General features: G+C 39.7%; 1 protein-coding gene across 6 annotated transcripts in view; it reads right to left on the minus strand.

Moving 5' to 3' along the window:
• Positions 1 to 224: 224 nt before the first annotated feature.
• Positions 225 to 26,828, minus strand: part of CLCC1 (chloride channel CLIC like 1) — a 33,130-nt gene continuing 6,526 nt past the window's right edge. For 2 of the 6 annotated variants that reach the window (XM_086391576.1, XM_086391572.1), the window contains exons 2-12: positions 17,143 to 17,283; positions 16,636 to 16,737; positions 13,962 to 14,069; positions 11,733 to 11,954; positions 11,359 to 11,499; positions 9,924 to 10,017; positions 7,757 to 7,854; positions 7,341 to 7,487; positions 5,367 to 5,708; positions 2,203 to 2,478; positions 225 to 541 (exon numbers count right to left, since the gene is read on the minus strand). In XM_086391576.1, the coding sequence (XP_086247702.1) occupies positions 2,233 to 2,478; positions 5,367 to 5,708; positions 7,341 to 7,487; positions 7,757 to 7,854; positions 9,924 to 10,017; positions 11,359 to 11,499; positions 11,733 to 11,954; positions 13,962 to 14,069; positions 16,636 to 16,737; positions 17,143 to 17,271 (1,629 nt within the window). In that variant the 5' untranslated portion in view covers positions 17,272 to 17,283 and the 3' untranslated portion in view covers positions 225 to 541; positions 2,203 to 2,232. Of the gene's footprint in view, positions 2,479 to 5,366; positions 5,709 to 7,340; positions 7,488 to 7,756; positions 7,855 to 9,923; positions 10,018 to 11,358; positions 11,500 to 11,732; positions 11,955 to 13,961; positions 14,070 to 16,635; positions 16,738 to 17,142; positions 17,284 to 26,828 lie in introns of all 6 variants that reach the window. The other 4 variants (XM_086391574.1, XM_086391571.1, XM_086391577.1 and 1 more) reach the window with 3 other exon arrangements.

Here is a 26,828-nt window from a genome sequence, read left to right on the forward strand (position 1 = left end):
AGCTAGGCCTCTGTTCATTCTAAAACTCTTTCAGGTGATTCTGATAGGCAATGAGAACCACTTCTCCAAATGGCCAAGGTTTATTATATTATGTTTTATTTATTATATATAGGGTATAATGTCCTGGATTAGCACCTGTTTAAAACTAAAACCTGCACTTAAATTTTGTGGGGCTTTTTCTTACAAGCACATTTATTGAGCAAAGACAGCATACCAAAACACAATAATGTAAAAATAAGTGTTTATTTTGTGTAGGTCTTAGACCCCATAAACATTCAGTGTTAGCCATTCCACTTAAAAATTGCTTTAAAAAAGCTGTCTGCCTCAGTCTGCTATTCCTAAAAGCTTGTTACTATAATCCTTGACTTTAATGATAAATGTTGGCTAAACAATAAACAAGCCTATTTCTTTTAGTTACAAACTGACCTTGAATATTCAATTTGCTTTAATAAGTCTTCCCTGAACTCTGCTGTTATCTTCCAACAGCAGTACCTTGTTGCCTTGCTAGCTGTCAAAGTAGAGTTTATCCCCAAATGGTTGTCTGTAATGAAAGAATACAAAGGTGAACTTTTACTTAAATTTTCTTGTAAAGATTCATTTTTGGACTGATAAGCAGCAGCCAGAAGTGCAAAATAACATTAACTCTACTCTCACAGTTACAGTCTATCAACTGAGGATCCATTTCACCGCTCAGAGGATAAATAGCACCTTGGGAGCACATTCACCAGCAGAGTAAACAGACCTGGCCCCCAGAGGACTACTTTATATGCATCGATGTTCACAAGTCTATCCCAAAATGCAGACATCCTTACATGCCTGTGTTGTAAAGTTTTATATAAATCATTTTGCATTTATTGGAAAAAATTACCTTTCTGATGAAATACTAATGATGTTTTGCAGTATTAAGCTAGAAAATAATATTAACACAAAATTAAATTTGTTATAGGCATCTAAGTGATGCTTCTGGGATCCAAGAAGGGGTATTCTGCATTTCATGTAAAAAAAAACATAGAAAAGCAAATGCTTTAAATCTTTTCTAAAAGAAATGCCTGCATGAAAATTTTAAAACGACTCGTATCATTTTTAGTAAGCAGCTGACTGGAACTTGTAGTGTGAAGGTTAAAAGAATACCCAAATGCGTATAATTGTGGCTTCCTAGCTAGATTTCGTGCAAAATTTATAAATTGCTTTTTTTTTTTAAGTTTAAAATGAAGAACAGTTTGAAAATCAGAATAACTAAAGTGTGGATTATATCACCTGTCTAGGGTTAAAAACCCACTCGTCTTTTATCATGGTATTTATCCTTCTCTTTGTATAGATCTCTAAAATTTAGATCTTCATATGGCTTGGACAATATGGTTTACTATACTGTAAGATACAGTAATATCTAATAACCTCAAATCTGGGATTCTAAGTAGCAAGGAACACAGGCCTTATAAAGCCTGTGTACTTATTTGCTGGGGAAATAAAGCCATTCTCAAAGTATGTAAAATTGAGATTATCAATTTAACAAGCTATGTAATCTAAATTCCCCTGACAGTCTTCAGTTCTGTCTTAGCTAAGGATAAAGTAAAAGGGTGATAAAGAAGCAGGCCCAGTAACAGCTGTAAGAGCTGAGCAATGAGGTTGGTTGGTGGGCCGCCTACAGGGGGTCAGACTGACACTGGTGATGCAGACTCCATGGCTGCTCTAAAATGCTGCAGCGCATGGCTTCAGGGGCAAACCTCAAGGGTAAACTTGACTACAGTGACTTTCCTTCAATGTTGATTTTGAGTAGCTACCATTTTTAGAAACATTCTGGGTCCGATGCACAACTAAGAAATAATTCTATTAACTAAAGTAGGTATCACAGGACTTCCAAAAGGCAAAGCACACTTTGGTGAGTTGGTTCCTATACATGCCTGTAAACAACTTCTTTTTCAATGTCCCCTACCTCACACGGTCTTTTTCACGATTCAAAATCATTAATACCTGCCATATGTTCATCTATGAGATCCTGTTCCAAAATTAACACTTCAAAAACTTTATGGGATGCATCTTAATATCAAAGAAATGAATTTGGACAGAGATACATGCACACTTGTTAATTCTGATTGTCAGTAAAAATACTGATGTTTAAAGTTGGCACCTATGTAGTAAATATCAGAATATGTGCAGAAGAAACAGCTGTGAAGAGATTACTTTACAGAACTTGAAGACGACCTCAGAACCGTGGCCCGTGTCTGTGCTCCTCTAGCCGCACACTTCCACTGCGGTGCTTGCTGGGCTGCACGTGCTGCCTTCCTCTGGGCCACCTGCGGCATCAGTCCTAAGCTGGGCCTTCTCCACTGCAGGGCAACCTTCTACACCCTCTGACACCTTCTGGCCAGAGACGGGCTTCGCTGGCTGGCTGCTTTCGGTACTGCTTTCTGTCGGAGTGCTTTCTCCTGGGATTTCACCCATCTCTCTGGGCTTCGATTCCAAATTAGGTGATTTAAGCTACAAAGAAGAGAATTACAGTGTTGTAATTGTTCAATTAACATAACATGAAGGTTTGTAATATACATGTTCAACAAGTTCCCACAAATCTGTTATAGCAAACATTGAATTCTTTCAAGTCCTTGTCCCGGTGCTGGACTGTAATTAGATAAATGTTAAGCTTTACAGGACTGTCTATGGACATAGAAGACAGACTTGGGGACACAATGGGGGAAGGAGGGACGAATTGTGAGAACAGCACTGAAACAGACACTGCTGAGTCACTTCAGTCATGTCCGACTCTGTGTGACCCCATAGACATCCAGCCCACCGGGATGCCTCGTCCCTGGGATTCTCCAGGCAAGAACACTGGAGTGGGTTGCCATTTCCTTCTCCAATGCATGAAAGTGAAAAGTGAAAGTGAAGTTGCTCAGTCATGTCCAACCCTCAGCGACCCCATGGACTGCAGCCTTCCAGGCTCCTTCATCCATGGAATTTTCCAGGCAAGAGTACTGGAGTGGGGTGCCATTGCCTTCTCCGGAAACAGACACTACCACATGTAAAACACAGTGGGAAGCTGCTGCCTCACACAGGGAGCTCAGCCTGGTGCTCTGTGATGACCCACAGGGATAGGATGGTGGGGAGGTTCAAGAGGGAGGGGATATATATATTCTTATGAGATTTACCTTGTTTTACAGCAGAAACCAACAACTTTGTAAAGTAATTATCCTCCAATTAAAAATAAACATTAAAAAAAGAACTCTCTATGGAAGACTGGGACACTCAGGATATGCTAGGTGGTCTAGTGACCCAGCTTAGGAAGGGTCAGGAAGACTGGTGACCAGTACTGTAATTCCTCTTGCCTGGGGAGAATAATTCATTTGACAAATGTTCACTGAGCATACCTTAAGTTATAGGTCCTAGGGATACAAAAGACTGCAAGAAAACTCCTGCCCCCTTCCCTGAACTTCAGTTCAGTTCAGTCGCTCAGTCGTGTCCGACTCTTTGCAACCCCATGAATCGCAGCACGCCAGGCCTCCCTGTCCATCACCAACTCCCAGAGTTCACCCAGACTAATGTCCATAGAGTCAGTGATGCCATCCAGCCATCTCATCCTCTGTCGTCCCCTTCTCCTGCCCCCAATCCCTCCCAGCGTCAGAGTCTTTTCCAATGAGTCAACTCTTCGCATGAGGTGGCCAAAGTACTGGAGTTTCAGCTTTAGCATCATTCCTTCCAAAGAAATCCCAGGGCTGATTTCCTTCAGAATGGACTCGTTGGATCTCCTTGCAGTCCAAGGGGCTCTCAAGAGTCTTCTCCAACACCACAGTTCAAAAGCATCAATTCTTCAGCGCTCAGCCTTCTTCACAGTCCAACTCTCACATCCATACATGACCACAGGAAAAACCATAGCCTTGACTAGACGGACCTTTGTTGGCAAAGTAATGTCTCTGCTTTTGAATATGCTATCTAGGTTGGTCATAACTTTCCTTCCGAGGAGTAAGTGTCTTTTAATTTCATGGCTGCAGTCACCATCTGCAGTGATTTTGGAGCCCAGAAAAATGAAGTCTGACACTGTTTCCCCATCTATTTCCCATGAAGTGATGGGACTGGATGCCATGATCTTCGTTTTCTGAATTTGAGCTTTAAGCCAACTTTTTCACTCTCCACTTTCACTTTCATCAAGAGGCTTTTTAGTTCCTCTTCACTACTGGGCAATAAAGTATCATGCTGGGGGTGGGAAGGCTGAATTGCTGTTTAAATTAGCGTGGTCTGAAAAGATATGAGTAAAGGCTTGAGGAAATGAACCTTATGAATATATGGGAACAGCATTCTAGACAATGAACAGCAAGTACAAAGGCTGAGCTCAAGGAGCAGACAGGAGGCCCTTGTGACTGAAGCAGAATGAGCCTGGAGGGAGCATGGGAGGGGAGAGCAGTGGGAGGCCCTAGGCCATTTTGATATCTTTGGCTTTCCCTTCAAGTGAGCTGGGAACTGGAGTATTTCTGAGATTAAGTAACAGTGGCTCAGATGGTAAAGAATTTGCCTGCAATGCAAGAGACTTGGGTTCGATCTCTGGGTCTCTCTGGGTTGGGAAGATACCCTGAAGAAGGGAATGGCAATCCACTCCAGTATTCTTTCCTAGAGAATTCCATGGACAGAGAAGCCTGGTGGGCTACAGCCCATGGAGTCGCAAAGAGTTGGACACGACTGAGTGACTAACGGTTTCATGTGAAAGGAACATCTTAATTTTCTAGACCGACGCAGATGTTTTATCCTTCTCAGGAACTCCATGGGAAGGATTCTACAAGTTCCTAGATTCTACTGTGTTCGTCACGGTTTCCCAAAGGTTTACATCTGCAATGTAAACCTTGCAAATGACAATACAAATTCTTCTTTCAAACAGAAATGGAAATGTCCCTTTATTTAAATGGCCAATAATGGTGGAAAAGAGGCCTGACCATTCCCCAGATAAAAAAAGTTAGTCTAGCCAGCCAAAAGATTTGGAAAAGCAAGGTTTTTGATCCTTCCCCAGCTCACTCTCCCATCTAGCTAAGGTTTCAGGGCTCTCCTGTGGGCCAGCTCCCTAAGGCTCCAGCCTCAGGGGGTAGTTCTCTCTGATCTCTTCAAAGGTAGAAACTTCAGTCATGGTCACTTGTTGGCTTCCTATAAAACGAATTGCTATCTGTTCTAACAAATTACTGCTAACTAGTATTTAACATAAAAATTAAATCTCACTTCTTCTGAGGCTGGACTAACTTGACCAGAATGAGGGAAACAGAGTGAATAATTGTATCACTGGTGATATAATTAACCATGAAAGGTAAGAGTAGAACACTTAACTGAAAGCTTAATAGGAAGCACTTAAGCCTATTAATAAGAGACAGCAAAATAAAAAGTTGCTGACTTACACCAGGTACGACCTTGGGATGCTCTCTCGCCTCTGCTTCTTGTAAATCAAATGGCCGAAGCACTTCAGGGCTCTTGTTGCCAGTCTGAAATCTCAAGCCAACATCTCTCTCTCTCAAAACATCTCTTCTACCCTCATATGTGTTGTCATTAGGGCCTTGCTCAATGGGGCTAATTTGGCCCCTATAATAGAAATCTGCATCACCTGCTCCACCATGGGGTCTATAATCGATTTTCTGCTGCCGTCTTCTTTCACCTGCCTGAAGCGCCTGGGGTGCTTCTCTTTCAGGACCACCCACATGTCTCAGCATATTGACTGATTTGCCAGCACCATAGCAGAAACTCTAGAAGGAAAAGAAATACATATTCCTGAGTACTTAATGACTGACTGACAATGAAATTTTGAGGTGATTTCCTTGATGCCAACAAAAGTATGTAATTTAACTTGTGTTATAGACATAAACATGTTAGTTTCACAGGGTTTTCATTAAAGATCTCTTCTCTAGATTAATATAGAACCAGAAGAGCCCATAACAAAACTTGAGAAATCGTTAAGTATTAAGTAGACATTTCAATCAGCTGGACACATTTTTATTGAATTATATAATGGCAGTTAGGCTAAAGCCTAGAAATTTAAAAGGTACTAATTGTCTGATCATTGCTCATATGCTGTCTATATTCACCTCCATCATATAAGGTAGATGCTGAAAATTAAAGTTGCATACCATTATACAAATATTCTCCAGTAGCTTTATTTATTTTATAAACTTGCTTTAGCCACAGCTAAAATTCAAAAAGTTTTGAGTCACACTCCAAGGAAAAACTAGGCAGTAGTTCTCAAAGTGTGCCCAGGGACCCACTAGGGGTCCCAGAGACTTCCACAAATCTGTGAGGTCTCAACTTCTCATAATACAAAGACGTAAGTCTTCTTCACTCTGCCCTTGTGAAACGTACAGTGGAGTCTTGCGGGGCTAGAATGACCCCCTCACTCTGATGGCCCATGCACTGTGGGCTTGTGGATACCTGTATTTTTTAAATTTCTGATAAATATCAATAAATAAACCTCCCACAAACAAGTGCTTTTGTGGTGTTCAGTTTTTAAGACTACAGAAGGGTCCTGAGAAGAAAAATTTGAAAACCACTGTAGTAGAGACATGACTCTTTAAAGATGGAGCAGCAAAAGGCAGCAGATGAAGCAACAAGCAATAATAGGGTTTTGCTATTAACTTCAGTCTCAGAGACTAAATTACTACTGCACGAATGTCACCTAACAAAAACAGATCCCTGAACCAATGAATCCTAGTCACAAGCCAAACAGCAATACCAAAAGAGTATCAATTTTAAGTAAACAGAACATAGTAAATTTTACATCCTTAAGGGAAGAGAACTCTTTAATAATTTCCCATGGCACATCTGAGTTCTTTACATTTTGTTTTATGGGACAACTACTTTATTAGGGTAAGGGCTGAAAATCAACCCAAAAAAGAGCTGAAGAGACCATGGATGAATGACAAGTAACACTGTAAGATTCCTTAATAAATCTCTGTTCCTGGATCCCCTAAATTATTTCTCAGTACATGCACCTCTTTCTACATCCCTCTCTGATTCTATGCTAAAACCAATGTTCTCCAGTTCTCAGTGTGGCAAAAAAGCTCACACTGAAATAATGCCCCTTTTCTCAACGAGGACATAAGCAACTGATACCACGTGTATTGATTCACAAAGTTTAAAAAACAAATATTAAAAGAGGGTATTATTCTAAATCACCACTTTGACATCTACAATTAAACTTGAGAACCATTTTCTTACTAAGAGGAATGGACAAATATAAACAAACGTTTATCACTTAAAAATCATCTTTCCATGCCATTAAGCATGATTTAGCCCAATTTACAACACTAAAAAAAAACCCTAATAATCCTAGAATTGCCTTTTTCTATAAATCCTATTAATTGTTAACAGTGCTATGTACTAACCAGGACAGCTAATGCCATAATTATCAGCACTGGAATGTGCAGTAACACTGGGATCTCCTTCATGACTGCTTTAATAAATTCACCAGCTCCTTTCCCAACATGCTTCAATGGCTCCGTGACAAAGTTGGTGAATGTAACTGCCAGTGCCTACAATGAAAGGTAAAAGCAACTTAATTTTTTCCCTCAAAGGATCGAGGTGCATAGAGTAAGTCAAAATCAACTGTGCTGAGGCTGAAATTACGAAATTCCACAAATGTTATCATATACTTTTAATGTGGAAACGACAGTAATGGAAGTATTTTTCCTAGAACAAAGGTTTATTATTAGCAAAGTGACAGTTAAAAAAAAACAAGTTTTAATAAACAGAGACTTTTTACTCACTTTGTGTAAGTAATTTTCACAAAATATATTCTAACCTTTGTTGGGGGGACCAGCCAAATAGGGTTGACTAGTAAGAGCTCGTAGTATTTCTGGCATGGGTCATCCTTATAGGTCCATGAACTTCTAAGCCATTCTGTTAGAAGACAAAAAACAGTCTTTTTTTTTAAGTTGCATTTCATTCCCAAATAATATTTTAGTTTTAACTCTCCTTCCCCCCACAACCCCCAATTAATTTTAAACTATGTTTACAAATAGACTCCTACTAATAGTGATTTTCTAAAATGTCATCTCATGTCCAAAATGTTTATTTTAAAAATCCATTCAAATTATACAAGTCTTATACAGAGAAAATATTTTATGAAGATTTCTAAATGGTAAATAATTAAAAACAGTCCTTTACACACACCAAAGAATCCAAGAAAAAACTGGAAAAATCTGAGTAGGATAGGTGGCTTGTATCAAAGTCGATATCCTGGCTGTGATACTGCACTAGTGTAATCATGCAAGATGTTACCAGTGGGGGAAATGGGTAAAGAGTCTGTAGGATCTCTCTGTATTCTTACAACTGCCTGTGAATCTACAACTATCTCAATAAAATTAAATTTAAAAAGTCAATTCTTTACTTATAAAACAAAGTAGAACATTAGTTCTCTTCTTCTAAATCAGACTCATGTATAATACTTTAACTGTGGAAAATTATTAAAGAGATTGCTGGGAGAAATATCAATAACCTCAGATATGCAGATGACACCACCCTTATGGCAGAAAGTGAAGAGGAACTAAAAAGCCTCTTGATGAAAGTGAAAGAGGAGAGTGACAAAGTTGGCTTAAAGCTCAACATTCAGAAAACTAAGATCATGGCATCCGGTCCCATCACTTCATGGGAAATAGATGGGGAAACAGTGGAAACATTGGCTGACTTTATTTTTCTGGGCTCCAAAATCACTGCAGATGGTGACTGCAGCCATAAAATTGAAAGATGCTTGCTCCTTGGAAGAAAAGTTACGACCAATCTAGACAGCATATTAAAAAGCAGAGACATTACTTTGCCAACAAAGGTCCGTCTAGTCAAGGCTATGGTTTTTCCAGTGGTCGTGTATGGATGTAAGAGTCGGACTATAAAGAAAGCTGAGCGCTGAAGAACTGATGCTTTTGAACTGTGGTGTTGGAGAAGACTCTTGAGAGTCCCTTGGACTGCAAGGAGATCCAACCAGTCCATCCTAAAGGAGATCAGTCCTGGGTGTTCATTGGAAGGACTATGTTGAAGCTGAAACTCCCAATACTTTGGCCACCTCATGCGAAGAGCTGACTCTTTTGAAAAGACCCTGATGGTGGGAAAGATTGAGGGCAGGAGGAGAAGGGGACGACAGAGGATGAGATGGTTGGATGGCATCACCGAGTTGATGGACATGAGTTTGGGGAAACTCTGGGAGCTGGTGATAGAGAAGTCTGGCATGCTGCAGTCCATAGGGTAGCAAAGAGTCGGACATGACTGAGTGACTGAACTGAACTGAATAATATTTTATGTACTAGTATGAGCTACAGGAGGCATTCAGTTATTCCCTGAGGCTGGGAAGTAAGGCTGGGCTGGTTTAGCTCCCATATCTTTTTAAGAAAATTAATTTTTTGGACACCTTGATTTGCTGCCGAAATTCTATTCTGAATCAGTCATTGTTTGGACTTTTATTTACAAACAGTATTTGATCATTAAACCACTCCCATTGTTAGGTACATATAACTAAAGGCAGTCAACATTAGTGAGAATGTTTATAAAATCTGAAGGAAAAGAAAAGTAAAATAATTTCCCCTTTAATGAAAAAAAAACATACAGCGAAGCTACAACATAAGATTTCACAAGTCAATACAGAGATGAAATCAAAGATGGAAAATACTCTAATAAACTTCTGCTGAGGACCCAGGACGTGCTAGACACTGTGCTAAGAACTAGACAAACACAAGTGAGTCCAATTCAGGCAGACAGATAATATCAGAGCTGACACATACATACTTTCTATCCCTTTCCTGTGACATATAAACATAGAAGTCACTGAAGCCTACAACTCTTCCTGCCGGTTCTGATACTAACGATTCAGTCATGGAAAGCCTCCTTCTGGCATTTTATCATTTGTTTGTAATTATTAAAATGTTTCCTCATTCTCAGAAACTCTACTCAAAATAAAGCCAAGAGAACCAATATCTTACCCCAGAGACTTCCACTCCAGTTCATCTTCTCAGCACATACATTGTTAAGTGGCTCCATCTTGGCAACTTCAGCCTGATGCTGGGCAAAAGCGAGCTGACCAACACCAAAGGGAACCATGAGAGGCTACTAACAATAAAGATTATGCCTACTCACCCTAAAAACCACACTTCAAAGCGTGTCTTCACCATTCATCCAAACCAGATTATTTAAAAATTTTTCACAGAAAAAAATACATATTATTTTAAAAGAGTGGCTCTTTTCAACTCACGGCAAAACACATTCAATTGGTAAAGAACTAACTACAATTGCCTTCTTTTAAAATAATTATGAGGAGGAATTCTAGAAAACCTTTTTACTGAGAAGATTGTTTTAAAAATTAGTTCAAATATAGCTCACGTCATGCCCCAAAACATAACTATACATATTAAGTGCCTACTCACTCTCCCAAACAATTCATGACAAAATGGTGTTTTGCTTTGAATGATTTTCAGCACAAATGGCCAAAATGTCTTTTATAAATCAAAGCCTTGGGGGAAATCACAGATAATTTTCAACCAAACTTTCTTCCTTCCTCTAATTTGTAAATAATTGGTTCTAGAAGCTACAGAACTTAGAGAGAAAGGTTAAAGAAATATCACAAAGATTTAATCAGATGAATTCACTGAAAATAGCTGGCCACTTGACTCATTAAAAGGTCTAAAATTTTTCTTCAATGATTATGCTAGTTTGACAGGAACAATATGTCAATTTGTCACGAAAAATAATGCTTCGTTCAAATGTTAATATATAATGTGGTCCTGATTTTTAAAGAATAAAAATTTGGGAAAGTTTATAAATACCTCACAACATCAACAGTGGTTATCTTTAGGTGGTAAAATTATAGACTTTTTTTGGGGGGCCACTCTATACAACTTGCAGGATTCTTAGTTCCCCAAACCGGATACCTGGCAGTGAGAACACCGACTCCTAATCATTGGACCACCGGGAAATTCCCTAGACAATTTTTAAAAAATTAAATTTCTCTGTATTTTTCTATCCTTTCTATATTCTCTGCTATAAATACACCATTCTTATAGTCATAAAATAATCTAACTTTAGAAAATAGTATTTTGGCATCATTTCTAGCAAAGAATAAAAAAGACATACCCCAAGTTACCAACATGAGAATTTTTTACTTCTCTACATAACTCTATTCTAATTTAGCTGTCCAGATGCCACACATAAGCAGGATGAAAATCAGGACTGCACATTTCCCTCCACTAACTTGGTCAAGGACCCAAAAATCCAGGGACATCTGAGCAGCTGCCAATTTCCTCACCAACACTCCAATCACTGCCTCACACCCTCACCCGAGGTTACACTAGCTCTAAATAGCTTAGTCTCCTATTATGAAATAACAGTTTAGAGTTTTAGAAACTTCTACTTATATATTACCTTATATAAATACATCCAATTCCATCCCAAACTGATGAGAAAACTGATGAAAAAAACACGTTTCAACTGGGTGTACCAACGAACATAGGTCCAGAGCTCAGTAGCTACTAACGCCACGATGCAGAGCAGACACAGAAGCACCTGGAAACAGAAACACAGAGTCACTGCCAAGCCATCCTCCCCATCAAAAGAGCTGACTGAGAGCAAAGAAAAAGAACTGGACTTGAATACACAAAATCATTTGTACCACTGTGCTGCATGTTCATCAAGCCAGTATCAGTGACTTAGCATGAGTTCTCAATATAATTACGGTGAAGTTTTTAAAGTATTTTAAAAAGTAAACTGTTAATCAGGTGCCCCTCATCCCATCTTACCATGAACACATTATACGGATCCACTCCAAAAAATTCTTCAAATCGCCACTTCCATGTTTCAAAATCATGAAACTTAAAATTAATTAAAATATCACTTAGTGCATCATCCAAGGCACCTGGCTTCCAATCCTCTCCACTGAGAAACTTCTGTATTTCTAACAAGGTTTGTCTTTTAAGGATAATCTCAGCATCATAATGCATGTCATCTTTGTTTTCATCAGGCTGAATTAAATTTGCCAAAAAAAAAAAAACAGAAAAGGAGAATTTTATCATTACTCAATGAAACATTAAGATAAAACCAACTTGGAACTAAATATATAACTAGTTCATGATATTTCCCAGGTATAAAATAAGAATAATAATATCTACCTGTCTGTCTCACAGGCCAACATGAAAACCAAAGATAATAAACATGAAAAACATTTCAAAAGTACAAAATTTTCAAATTTAAAACATGTTTTTAAAATTATAAAACATTTCAAAATTATAAAACTCTATGCAAGTAACATACAGTACATTTTACTAAATTATAGTTGATTCCTGCTATCTGTAGTACTTACATTCTATAAAGTCACCTTGAACCAGTTAGCAAATACTGAACCATGGTTCCTAAAGGAAATATGGGCTTAGTTTCCTGCACCCATATTTTCATCAACCAATCAATTCATAACCTTTTTATGTTACTGTTTAAAGACACCTAATACACACTGTGGATCCATTAACAATAAGCTCATAGCCAATAGCACTATGACTCGAGATTGAACTGTACTTATCTAACAAGGGTATTTCTCTCTAAGGCACAGCTCAGCCTCCCTGTGCTTAGGATCACTAGACAGCAAAACACTTGGGAGATTTTTAAACAGCAAAAGTTTAAAAATTAGAAAATAGCCTGAAAAGATAACACGAGAGCTGAAAATGGCCTTGTTTCACCTCAACTGAAAGTGGGCTCATCAGGCAACTCAAATGTTTTGCCACTCTGAGCATGTCTAAGGGTGACACAAAAGCAGGAGTACTGATTCTGAGGTTACAAATAAAGTTTAGTATTCAAAATATTACAAAATTTGAATCCACAAATAGTGAGGATAAACTATCATTATTTTATGATTCAGTTTATGACTTTCCATTTGCTGACACAGCTTTCAAACAGCCTAAAATTTAGAGTGTAAAAATAAGAAAAACAAAAAGGATCTCAAAAAGCAGCAAAATCTGGGCTTCCACGAACATACATGACATGCACAACTATCTTTATTAGTGCGAGTACAGGTTAGCAAAATCTCTATAAACATTAAACAGTTCACATAAGAGAAAATTATCTTTTCTAACAGTAAATACTGATTTTTATATTACAAAGTAGGTATAAAATGAGAAAAACCCAAGTGTCATGTAATATCACAAATCATCAGTAAGTATAAAAAAGTAGTCACTGATTAAATATTTCTAAAAAACCAAAACTATTTCAAGCTTCTCCATCTTGAGTATTTTCTAGCTCCATTTGTTTCCTCGTCTATAAAACAGACTCTTTTCCACCTTGCACTTGTTGTAAGACTCTAACTGAAGGTTATACATATGATTACATCTGCTTTTACATCTCCAAAATAATGTGGGATTATTGCTCATTTTAACCTTCCCTTTTTTAAAGTTTTCTAGATGTTTCAACTCCCTGAAGGGAAAACAATGACTCGAAAAAATGGAATCTTAATATTAATCATGAACAATATGTCCATGACATGTAATTCTATAAAGCAGCCCTTGCCACAATAAACAGCTAGGGGAAAAATCTTAAAACCCACTTTTCTTTTTCTCAATATGTAATGATATTACATCATTTGAACAAGAAAGTGTGGAAATGATAGAAAAGAACTAAGGACTGGAACAGAATTTCCTTACCAAGTCATGAGTTTAAGTTTGCAACTGATCAGCAAAGTTCAAATAGCAAATTTAAAACAATCTCCCTCTCCCCGCAACTCAATTAGGTGGTACAGCAGTGCACAGAGTAAGTAAATTCCCGTGAACTATAAGAAAGAGCAGAAGGGTCAGCACTGCTCACTTGCCTTCCACCAAACCAGCAGGCCGCTACCTTCAATCCTGCATGATTAAGGTTTTGGTAAAAGGGCAAGTCAGGTATTCTCTGTTGAAGCATAATGATGCTTTATCACTGCTGACATAATGTGAGATTAACACACAACAAAAATATCCACTACACTGATTAGTATCACATCAAATACTCACAAGTCCAAGCTTTTTGGTTTCAATCAAAATCTTATTTAAGTATCTCCTAAAAACCGGATTGCTTTGACTTTCATAGTCTTTTCTCTTTTGCTTTTCACATTCATCAATCTGCACCACAAAACAAATACATTAGTTAGTGTCAGAGTTTAATGTAAGGGTCAAGTTTCTAGCCTAGTGGCCCCATCAAGGTCAAAGTAAGGAGCTGGTTATGTTCATCAAGCTTGATTAAAATGTAGAGCTGGCCTGCTTTCTGTGGGTTCTCTTTGCAAAGAGTAGGCAACAAAAGAGCACCAGGAGTCCCATACTGCACCAACCGGCAGTTTTCTTGCTGACTTTCAGCAGTAAAGCTGAATATCATGAAACAAGGAAGCAGAGATGTGGATAAGCAGAACATTTGGACCAATCTGCCCCTTCCTAATTCCAAAGTAATGATTTAAAGAAAAAAGGAAAAGGGGAGAAAAAAAATAGAAAGAGAGCACAGCCAAACAAAAACAGAGGCAACATGCAGCTAGAAGATGAAGGACACAGCAAAGATTTTCTTGAATGTGTGTATTACTTTTTGGCCTTTTGCTGATTTTTCCTGCCAACTATCAATCATGCCCTACCAAATGGCAGGAATACTTTGGCCACCTGAGGCGAAGAACTGACTCCTTGGAAAAGACCCTGATGCTGGGAAAGATTGAAGGCAGGAGAAGAAGTGGACAACAGAGGATGAGATGGTTGGATGGCACCATCGACTCAAAGGACATGAGTTTGAACAATTAGTTGGTGATGGACAGGGAAGCCTGGCGTGCTGCAGTCTATGGGGTCGCAAAGAGTTGGACACGACTGAGCAACTCAACTAAGGCCTCTCCAGACGTCCACACACGGCAGCCCGTCTGCACAGAATCCCTCATGAGGACAGACTTCCTCTGAACTCAGGTCTATAATCACCAGAGCGGCTAGTTTCTGAGTGAGGGTAGTGCACGTCGTAAGACATTTAGAACCTGCGATAAGCAACTTCCACTTATTACTTGAGTGTGGACCACAAGCTGAGTGGAGCACTGGAATGGGCTTCAGATGATAAACACGTAAGAACTGAGCAGCACACACAGACCCAGGACAGAATGACACTCAAGAAGTCACAGGGCACTCCTCAGCTTTTAGGCAAGGTTTACAAACCTTAACATTTTTAAATTTCTTTTTAAGAGTAAAAAAAAATTTTTTAAACAAAGACTAAAGACTTCATTTTACTAATCATGTTTTTACAATGTCAGACCCAAAGTCACAAACAATGGAATGAAAAATTTCAGTAAAAGGGCATTTCTCCATTTCCTACCAGGCAGCCAAATTAGCTCACTACACTACAAAATGCAGTTAAGACTGAAGGAAATTTTATCCAAGCCTTTCTTTGCTAGCACTCAGATGAGACAACATTCACATTTGGTAAGAACCACAAGCAGCTGCTTATAGACCTCACTGGGATACATCTGGATCTCAATTAGCAAGCTCTCCCAGCCTCTCAAGCTGGAACCCTCCCCCATTCACTCTCGCTCTTCCCTATTCCTCAACCACCACAACTTGCCTATTCTACCACAGAAAAGTTTTCTCTTCACCCCGTCACAGCCTCAGGGTGAGCCTTCAGCGTTGCTGCACCTCTGCCATCCCCCATCCCAGCCTCCTCCACGCTGCCGCCAGCACCCTGCTTCAAAACCAACAGAGGTGGGTTCTTGCAGCATAACCCAAACAACTCAACCAACCAACAATCTTGACTTACTTCCTTTCTCAAACTCTACTGCAGCCACAGAAATAAAAGGACTGAATAAATGAAATAAGAGTTACCACACACCAGATTATAATAATCCCTTATATTTGTAGGAGCAACTGTTACGCTTATAAGCTAGCAGCAGAGACATTTCTTCATTTGCTATACTTGTCATGAGTTACTACAGTCCAGCATTGTGACAGGTGATAGAGCATCAAGAATGAGTAAATTATTCTTTGTTCCAAGAAACGTTCAGCCTGGTAAAGAAATAATTACAACATAGTGAGATAAATGTTATTACAGGAAAATAAAAGTACAATTTTTAAAAATTCAAGGCCAGAGTAAAGCGAAACCAAGGCTAGGGTAATTAAAGAAAAAAATTATTTATATATTTGTAAATTGTACTTTAGATAGAAACACAAGTTCAGTTCAGTCGCTCAGTTGTGTCCGACTCTTTGCAACCCCAGGAATCGCAGCACGCCAGGCCTCCCTATCCATCACCAACTCCCAGAGTTCACTCAAACTCATGTACATCGAGTTGGTGATGCCATCCAGCCATCTCATCCTCTGTCGTCCCCTTCTCCTCCTGCCCCCAATCCCTCCCAGCGTCAGAGTCTTTTCCAATGAGTCAACTCTTCGCATGAGGTGGCCAAAGTACTGGAGTTTCAGCTTTAGCATCATTCCTTCCAAAGAACACCCAGGACTGATCTTATTCAGAATGGACTGGTTGGATCTCCTTGCAGTCCCAGGGACTCTCAAGAGTCTTCTCCAACACCACAGTTCAAAAGCATTAATTCTTTAGCACTCAGCTTTCTTCACAGTCCAACTCTCACATCCATACAAACACAAGAAATGTTAGCAAAGACAGAAAACACAGAACAATTTAACATACTATAAGTAATACAAAAATCATGAATAAAAAATCCTAACCTTATAAGTTAAAGAATCAAGTCTGTTGTAACATTCTGATAATTCATTAGCACATGACAAGTCAGGATTGACCTCTTCTTTCTCTGATATACCATATTTCACCTAAAGCAAAGCAGAGAGAGGTTTTATTTCTTTATAGTTCAGTTGTAAAAATAATCTACAGTTAGTGAAGACTACAATTTTGACTCCATCATTTTATGGCTTTGCTTGTTATATTCTTCAACTGTATTAAACCACCAAAAAAATAACAGCCTCAAATTTATATACTAGCTAAGAACTAAAATCAAATGGGTTTGCTTCTTGATCAGCTTTACATTCTAATCTGAAACAGAATTAAACAGGTGGGGTTGAAATCATCTTAGGCTAAGAGACAGGAAGATATTCTGCATGGTCATTAATCACTGACATAGGACTCTTTCACAGCTCTGTGAAAAACAATAACAAATGTAGACTATTTCCATCACAGGACTGGTAGGGTATTATACACACATGGATTTTTGTAAATACCTGAGATTTTCTCATTCTTCCTGAAGCAGCATCATAGTTAAGCATGTCTGTGGGATCAATCCATTCATCATCATGAGCATAAGCAGTTATCAGCCACAGACATTCACAGAGGAGCAGAGAATACAGCATCCTGCGTGAATGCTACAAAAATTAGCACATATATTGAAGTATGATTACTTTTAATAAAAACAACCTACTTCTAGTGTTAAGATAATGCTTCCTTTTTTTAATATAAATTTATTTAATTGGAGGCTAATTACTTTACAATATTGTATTGGTTTTGCCATACATCAACATGAATCCACCACCGGTATACACATGTTCACCATCCTGAACCCCCCGCTCCCACCTCCCTCCCCATACCATCCCTCTGGGTCATAATAACTGAAATAAAAATACTTAGTAAAATGGTGTTTGTATATAAACACATACATACATGTGCACACAGTCTCATTGAGACTATATACATATATATTTTTTTTTTTCTAAATGATTTGGCAATTCCATTCCGAGGTATATACCCAAGAGAAGTGAAAATATATGTCAACACAAAAACCTGTACACAAACATTTACAGCTGCATTATTCACAATAGCCAAAGTGGAGAAACAACCCAAATGTCTATAAGCTAATGACTATCACACAGTGGATTATTATTAGGCCATAAAAAGGAATGAAGTATTGATCCACGCTACAACGTGGGAGAGTCTTGAAAACCTTGTTGTTCAGTCGCTAAGTCATGTCCAACTCTTTGTGACCCTATGGACTGTAGCCCACCAAGCTCCACTGAGGATACTGGACTGGATTGCTATTTCCTTCTCCAAGGAATCGTACCCACCCAGAGATCCAACCCCGCATCTCCTGAATTAGCAGGTGGGTTCTTCACTACTGAGCCCCCATTATGCCATGTGAAAAAAGCCAGTCACCAGAAACCATATATTATGATTCCACTGACATGAACTGTCCAGAATAGGAAAGTCTAGAGAGACTGGTAAGTGGATATAAGAGACTGAGGATATAAGAGACACAGGGGTGGTAGTTAAGTGGTACAGAGCTTTTGTTCTGATTGAAGTATAGTTGATCTACAATGTTGTGTTAGCTTCTGCTGTGTAGCAAAGTGATTCAGTACATATATGCATACATTCCATTTTGTATTCTTTTCCATTATGGTTTACCACAGGATATTGAATATAGTTCCCTGTGCTAAACAGTAGAACCTTGTTATTTATCCATTCTATGTATTAATATAATAGTCTGTCTTGCTCACCCCGAACTCCCAATCCATCCCTCCCCCAACTCCCTGCCCCCTGGCAACCACAAGTCTTCCCTCTATATCTGTGAGCTGTTTACAGGGTTTCTATTTGAGGTGATGAAAAGTGATCTAAAATTAACTGTGGAAATGGTTGTGCATTATCTGTGAATATACCAAAAAACTGAACTATACAATTTAAATGGATGAATTGTACAGTATATGAATAATTTCTCAGTAAAGCTGTGGGAAATGGGAAACTTAAAAGGTGCAAAATTAAGATTCAAATGAGGTGACTAAACTCTCAGAGAAAATAGCTTGTTTCATCTAAGCCTCTGCATAAACACTGTCAAATTGTTTCAACACACTATCTTCTCTATTCAACGTTGTCCAATACAGCAGCCATTAGCCACACGTGGCTATTTAAATTAAAATTACACTGCAAATTATTTCCTTATTCTCACTAGCTGCATTTCAAGTGCTCAATTGCCACCTATGGCTAGTGGCTTCCAAACTGGGCAGAGTGGCTTCCAAACTGGACAGTGCAGATACAGAGCATTACCATCACTGCAGAATGTTCTGTCAAACAGCCTCTGTGAATAAGGATCAGGTGAGGGAGTTCCAAGATGGGAATGCCCTGGGCCCTGCCCAGTAATGGCTTACAGTGTAGTTGTAGGAATAAAAGTAACTTCAGGCTAAACCAAACACTTCTTTGTGTTCCTGGTGTGCTGTTTCTTCTTCTAGCATAACACAGATTGAAATTAACCACTTACTGGTCAGTCTCGTCCCTTGCCACAAAGGCTCTCAATCCTGCATTAGAATCACCTGGGAAGTTTCTAAATTTTCCAATATTATGGCCACCTCCCAAGTCAATTAAATCAGAATCTCTAGGTGAGGAACCACTGTCTACAAATCGGCACTGGCCTGTCAACTACAAACACGCACTTGCCAAAAGCATTTGCCAGTGACTGAAAAACAACAGGGGTGTTCGCCATCTGCCTCTGCAAAGACCGAACCCTGTGCTGCTGCAGCTGCAAACCTTCAACAGCCCCTGCGGGGAATTCAGGGCAGAGAATGAGGCGTTCTGAGCTCCAGGGAAATGGTGGAAGAGGTCTTCAGACAGATATTTTCGGGAACTGAGTTCATGATCCCAATCCTTGCATCTCCTCGTTATCTAGAAAAGCACTAAATCCCTTCGTGGTGACATCAGCTCCTTGTGACTAGCAGAAAACCTTTTGTAAAGTAAGCACCTGATTGCACTGAACTCCCCCTGCATCAAAATCATATATTTACCTTCCCCTGGGGGCTTCCCTGGTGCCTCAGATGGTAAAGAATCTGCCTGCAATGCAGGAGATCCAGGTTCGATCCCTGGGTTGGGACGATCCCCTGGAGAAGGGAATGGCAATCCACTCTAGTATTCCTGCCTGGAGAATTCCAGGGACAGAGGAGCCTGGAGGGCCTCTTTGGAGCAATCTCTCAGAGCTACCTGAGGTGCTGTCTCTTGGCTGCAGTTCTCATTTTGTCCTAAATAAAACTTAACTCACAACTCTCACGCTGTGCATCTTTTTAGTCAAAACCAAGTGTAGGGATTTTCAAAGCTCCCCTGCTGGTTCCATCACACAATGAAGGTAGAAAACCACAGCACTATAATCTGAACTCTTTCAGGGAAGGTTAACTCCTTACTTAAGTCTGAATTCACCTTCCTAATGCCCTCTCCTCCATCTTGCCTCACCCCTCTCTAAACCCAACAACCAGCCCAGTGGCCAGCAAGTGAAAGACACTCAGTAATGTAAGCAGGAAATGCAAACAATCAAGGCCTCAGCAAGGATTCAGAGCAGAGCTTCAAGGGCTGAAAGGATGAAATAGCACATCTGACTGGGAACAACCGGGAAGATTTCATGGAATGGGCATGGGAAATAGACTCTGTAGTATGGGCAGCATTCTAAGAGTGCAAGACATGGGAGGCAGAAAGCAACATGTTCGTCTCAGAAACTGCAAACACGAGGACGCACATGGTGGAACACAGAGTTGGAGAGGTGGGCTGTGATGACTCTGCCAAAGTAAAAAGCTTGTAACTAACTTTACCTGCTAACAATAGTTTTCAAGGGGGATGGGAACTATATTTGGGGAAGATGAAACCAGAATTAAATGTACACTCAGTTCAAAAGGAGGCTGAAGTAGAAAAGGATGTTGATCTGAAAGAGTTGTGGCAATGAGACCAGAAACAACCCCCCAGACACATTTTAAAGATTAATTCTAGAGACCTTGGCAGCTGGATGCACGTAGAAGGAAAAAAGGAGAACGATGACAGACAGGGCTGTAAGATTTCAAGGCCCACCATCAACAAAAACGGTGATATCATTAACTTCAAGAAACAGAATGAGAATACAGCCTGGGGAAGAGTTCAGCACTCCTCTGTTCAACATTTACAAAATAGCTGCTGGATTCTAGCACTGTCGTGATGGGGCTAACAGAAAGCTAGACCAGTCAGGTCGTCTTTAAGAAACTTACATTCTAGTGGCGGATGACAATAAATTGACAAAAAATTAATTTCAGATAGTGATAATTTCTATGAGGAAAACAACACAAGATGAAGGTGTACATGGCCTGGCCTACCCTATACCAGGATCAGCTGCTTCTACTTTACTACTTTGGAAGACATGCTTTTGGGGACTCTCCCTTGGAACTCAGCCACCAGGCTGTGAAAAGGTTAAGTCACCAGGAGACCCCACGTGTCAGGGCACACTGATCTCCCAGTTGGCAGCCAACATCAACAACCAGTCATGTAGGTGAGTCCTCTTGGTGGATCCAGTCCAATCCCTTGATAACTGACTTGGTGATCTGCCACCATCATGTGGGAAAAAATGACTACCCAGCTGAGTCCAACAGAGTCCATAAGCCACAGAATTATGAGATGAGAAAATGGTTGTTTAAAGCCTCTAAACTTTGGGGTGGTTTGTTACACAGTGGTACATAACCACATTATTAGGCAGAAAAATAATAAACGAACTGTAGAAAGATTCAGGAAAAGAAAATTCAGAGAGAAGATAGCAAGCGTAAAGGCCCAGGTAGGGATTATGTTTGACGTATTCAAAGAATGGGTAAGAAGGCTAGAACAACTGTTTTTTTACACCATGAGGTTGTGCTATGCACATTAACACAGAAATGCACTGCAGAGATTGCTGGTAAATTGGATGAGAAAAGATTCAGGATGATGTCAAGGTTTGTGAACTACGTCTTGTGAATGAGCTGGAGGGGAGAAGGGGAATAGGCCATAGTAACGAGTATGGTTTTTACTTAAGTGTAACAGGAAGCCAGCCACTAGAGAGTTTTAAGCACAAAAACGATAGAATCAGGATTACATTTTAAAATCACTGGGGCTGCTATGTGGAAGCAGGAACAGAAGGGCAAAAGCAGAAAACTAGAAAGAAGACACGTGGCAAAGCCCAGCTAACAGGTCACCAAGCACATTACTTCTTCTTTCTGAACACATGGTAACAAGTGGTGTCTTCCAGTTAAGTATGTGACAATTAAGTCCTGGTCAGCACAACAGCAGTGGAAGAAATATGCACCACATCCGTGAAAGCCTCCCTGCTTAAACTTCCATCAGCTGTCCCCCAAGCCCCCACCAGGCAATGGGGAGGACGCTGAGCCCTAGAGGAGGGCAGCTTGACTATGGAAGGAGCTTGGACCCTAAACAACCACATGCAAGGCCACCTATTAAGTGGGAACATGTTTTTTGACTTTCACGTGAATGAAAATTAATTTATTTTAGGGTAAGTCCTAAGATTTGAGGGGTTGGTTTTTTAATACCATCTTGTGCTACTGTAATTAATATAGAAATGCACTGCAGAAATTCTGGTAAATTGGATGTAAGAAGTAAGGACAAGAAAAGATACAGGATGATGTTAAGGTTTGTGACCAGAGCAACAGGGAGAATGGGAAAAGACTGAAGGACACTCAGGTGGGCAGACAACAAGTTCTGATATATCAAGAGTTCTGCTTCAGACACAGTACATTTCAAATGTTTACTGATAACCACATAGAGATGTCCCATCTCTCCTTACCAGTATGGTGGTAAGGAGAGAAGTGGATCTACAGAAATACAGGTGACAGCCTTCAAGATGTAGCTTAGCTATTTCAAATCCTAAAAGATGAAGCTGTTAAAGTGCCACACTCAATATGCCAGCAAATTTGGAAAACTCAGTAGTGGCCACAGGACTGGAAAAGGTCAGTTTACATTCCAATCCCAAAGAAGGGCAATGCCAAAGAATGTTCAAACTACCACACTCATTTCACCTCCTAGCAAGGTAATGCTCAAAATCCTTCACGTCAGGCTTCAACAGTACATAAATCGAGAACTTCCAGATGTACAAACTGGATTTAGGAAGGCAAAGAAACCAGAAATCAAACTGCCAACATCCATTGGATCATAGAAAAAGAGAATTCCAGAAAAACATCTACTTCTGTTTCACTGACTATGTTAAAGCCTGTCACAGCTTTTGTGTAAGTGAAAGCAAAAGTGAAGTCCCTCAGTCATGTCCGACTCTTTGCTACCCCATGGACTGTAGCCCACCAGGCTCCTCAGTCCATGGAATTTTCCAGGCAAGAGTACTGGAGTACGGTGCCATTTCCTTCTCCAGGGGATCTTCCCAACCCAGGGATCAACGCGGGTCTCCCGCACTGCAGGCAGATGCTTTACCGTGTGGATCACAACAAACTGTGGAAAATTTTTAAAGAGATGGGAATACCAGACCACCTTACCTGCCTCCTGAGAAACCTATATGCAGGTCAAGAAGCAACACTGAATGGAGAGTAACATGGAAACATACATTACCATACGTAAAATAGACAGCCAAAGGGAATTTGCTGTATGACTCAGGGAGCTCAAACTTGGGCTCTGTAACAACTTGGAGGAGTGGGATGGGGAGGGAGGACACGTATGTATACCTATGGCTGATTAATGTTGATGTTTGGCAGAAACCAACACAATACTGTAAAGCAATTATCCTTCAATTAAAAAAAAACTACAAAAAAAAAAGTGAGAACTGGACATGGAACAACGGACTGGTTCAAAATTAGGAAAGGAGAACATCAAGGCTGTATATTGTCACTCTGCTTATTTAACTTATATGCAGAGTACATCATGCGAAATGCCAGGCTGGATGAGGCTCAGGCTGAAATCAAGACTGCCAGGAGAAATATCAATAACCTCAGATATGCAGATGACACCACCCGAACGGCAGAAAGTGAAAAGGAACTAAAGAGCCTCTTGATGAAAGTGAAAGAGGAAGAGTGAAAAAGCTGGCTTAAAGCTCAACAGCGAAAAATGAAATCACGACATTCAGTCCCATGACTTCAAGGCAAATAGATGGGGAAACACTGGAAACAATGAGAGGCTTTATTTTGGGGGGCTCCAAAATCACTGCAGATAGTGACTGCAGCCATGAAATTAAAAGACGCTTGCTCCTTGGAAGAAAAGCTATGACTAACTTAGAGAGCTTATTAAAAAGCAGAGACATTACTTTGCCAACAAAGGTCTGTCTGGTCAAAGCTATGGTTTTTCCAATAGTTACATATGGATGTGAGAGCAGGACCATAAAGAAGGCTGATCGCCGAAGAATTGATGCTTTCGAACTATGGTACTGGAAGAAACTCTTGAGAGTCCCTTGAACAGCAAGGAGATCAATGCAGTCAATCCTAAAGGAAATCAACCCTGAATATTCATTGGAAAGGCTGATGCTGAAGCTGAAGTTCCAATACTTTGGCCACCTGATGTGAAGAGCTGATTCACTGGAAAAGACCCTGATGCTGGGAAAGATTGAGGGCAGGAGGAGAAGGCGATGACACAGGATGAGGTGGTTGGATGGCATCACCGACTCAATGGACACAAGTTTAAGCAAGCTCTGGGAGTTGGTGATGAACAGGGAAGCCTGGCACGCTCTCTGTAGTTCATGGGGTCGCAAAGAGTCGGACACGACTGAGCAACTGAACAACAAAGATGTAGATGAGATGGATAAACCATGGACTGGCTAAGATCACCACAGGATCTATTATGAAGATAAAAGACTGAGACCTGGAGCATGCCAACACTTGGAGGTTGGAGAGAACAAGCGGATGCTAATAAGAGATGGGTGAGGCAGGAGGAAGACCAGGAGAGGCTGTTATTCCAGAAGCCAAGTGAAGAAAAATGGGAACAGATAACTGTATCAAATGCTGCTGAAAGATCAAGTGATCAGAGGACAACAAAATGACCCCACCTATCAGCAGATAATTGTATTAAACTTTACTGAGCAAGGCCATGCACACCAGAGCAAGACCCAGTTTTCCCCACAGCCAGTCCCTCCCATCAGAAAGCTTATACAAGCCTCTTAGCCTCATCCATCAAAGGGCAAACAGAAGAAGCAAGAACCATAATCCCACAGGAGCTGGAGCAAAAATCACATTACAGAAAGTTAATTAGGATGTAAAAACAGAAAGTTATGTCCCAGATGAAGGGACAAGATAAAACCCCAGAAAAGAAACTAAATGAAGTGGAGATAGGCAACCTTCCAGAAAAAGAATTCAGAATAATGATAGTGAAGATGATCCAGGAGCTCTGAAAACAATGGAGAAGATGCAAGAAATGTTTACCGAAGACCTAGAAGAACTAAAAAACAAAAAACAGAGATGAATAATACATTAGAAGAAATTAATGGCAGAATTACTGAGGCAGAAGAACGGATAAATGACCTGGAGGACAGAATGATGGAAATCACTGCCACGGAACAGAATATAGAGAAAAGAATGAAAAAAAGGAAGACAGCCTAACAGACCTCTGGGACAACATTAAATGCACCAACATTTGCACCATAGGGGTCCGAGAAGAAGAGAGAGAGAAAGGACCTGAGAAAATATTTGAAGAGATAATAGATGAAAACTTCCCTAACATGGGGAAGGAAATAGTCAACCAAGTCCAAGAAGCACAGAGTTTCAAGCAGGACAAACCTAAGGAGGAACACACTGATACATACAGTAATCAAACTGACAAAAATTAAAGACAAAGTTAAAATATTAACAAGGAAAAACAACAAATAACACACAAGAGAATTCCCATAAGGTTATCAGCTGATTTCTCAACAGAAACTCTACAAGCCAGAAGGGAATGGCAGGATATATTGAAAGTGATGAAAGGGAAAAACCTACAACCAAGGATACTCTACCCAGCAAGACTCTCCTTCAAATCTGATGGAGAAATCAAAAGTTTTCCAGACAAGCAAAAGTTAAGAGAATTCAGTACCACCAAAGAAGCTTTACAACAAAAGCTAAAGGAACTTCTTCAGGCAGGAAACACAAGAGAAGGGAAAGACTTACAGAAAATAAACCCAAAAGAATTAAGAAAATGGTAATAGGATCATACATATCAATCACTACCTTAAATTTAAATGGATTAAATGCATCAACCAAAAGACACAGACTGGCTGGGCAGATGCAAACATGTACATATATGCATTTCCACTTACCACAGCACCCTGCTTGACTTTCCAAATTGTATGTAATTATTTTACACTGGGCTTCTCTGGTGGCTCAGATGGTAAAGAATCCGCCTGCAATACTGGAGATCTGGGTTCAATCCCTGGGTTGGGAAGATTCCCCCAGAGGAGGGCATGGCAACCCACTCCAGTATTCTTACCTGGACAGAGGAGCTTGGCAGGATCCATGGGGTCACAAAGAGTTGGATACAACTGAGTGACTAAGCACAGCACATGTTCCCATTATGGCTTGCAATTGTAATTATCTTTTTTTTTGGTCTGGCTATTGATTGTGAAAACTGATAAACATCTTTTACTATTGTGATTATGTAACTAGTACTCAATACCACTGTATCATGATTGGTCAACAGGAAAATAATAGAATTCTGTATCACCAAAACTACCATTTAATAGAAAAACCTTTAATCGCTTTTTAAAATCCTGATGCATAGCAGAATTATCTTGAAATTTTTTTGAAAAATACAAATGCTCAGGTATTGCTTTTTTTTTCCCCAGAGCTCCAGATGTTTTTAACTAGCAGCCATGTTTATTTTAAAAACAACTGGACCATATGATGATCTTTTACTTTTATCTAGTTTTACTTTCTCTATTTCATATTCAGTGCTCCCATTTCATTTAGATTATGTTTTCCAATTTCTCCATCTTTTTTTTGACGTTTTTTCTGAAGCCTTTAGCAAGCACAGAAAAGCTTTTGTATTTATATTTATATATTTGGAGAAGGAAATGGCGACCCACTCCAGTATTCTTGCCTGGAGAATCCCAGGGACAGTGGAGCCTGGTGGGCTGCCGTCTATGGGGTCACACAGAGTCGGACACGACTGAAGCGACTTAGCAGCAGCATAGTATAGCATAATATATGTATATTATACTATACTAAATAGTATGCATAATATATATATTTTAGAA

The sequence above is a fragment of the Bos grunniens genome, chromosome 3 (assembly GCF_055505025.1).
Source record: "Bos grunniens cultivar Pamir isolate PY7600 chromosome 3, Bosgru_T2T1.0, whole genome shotgun sequence".
NCBI lineage: Eukaryota > Metazoa > Chordata > Mammalia > Artiodactyla > Bovidae > Bos > Bos grunniens.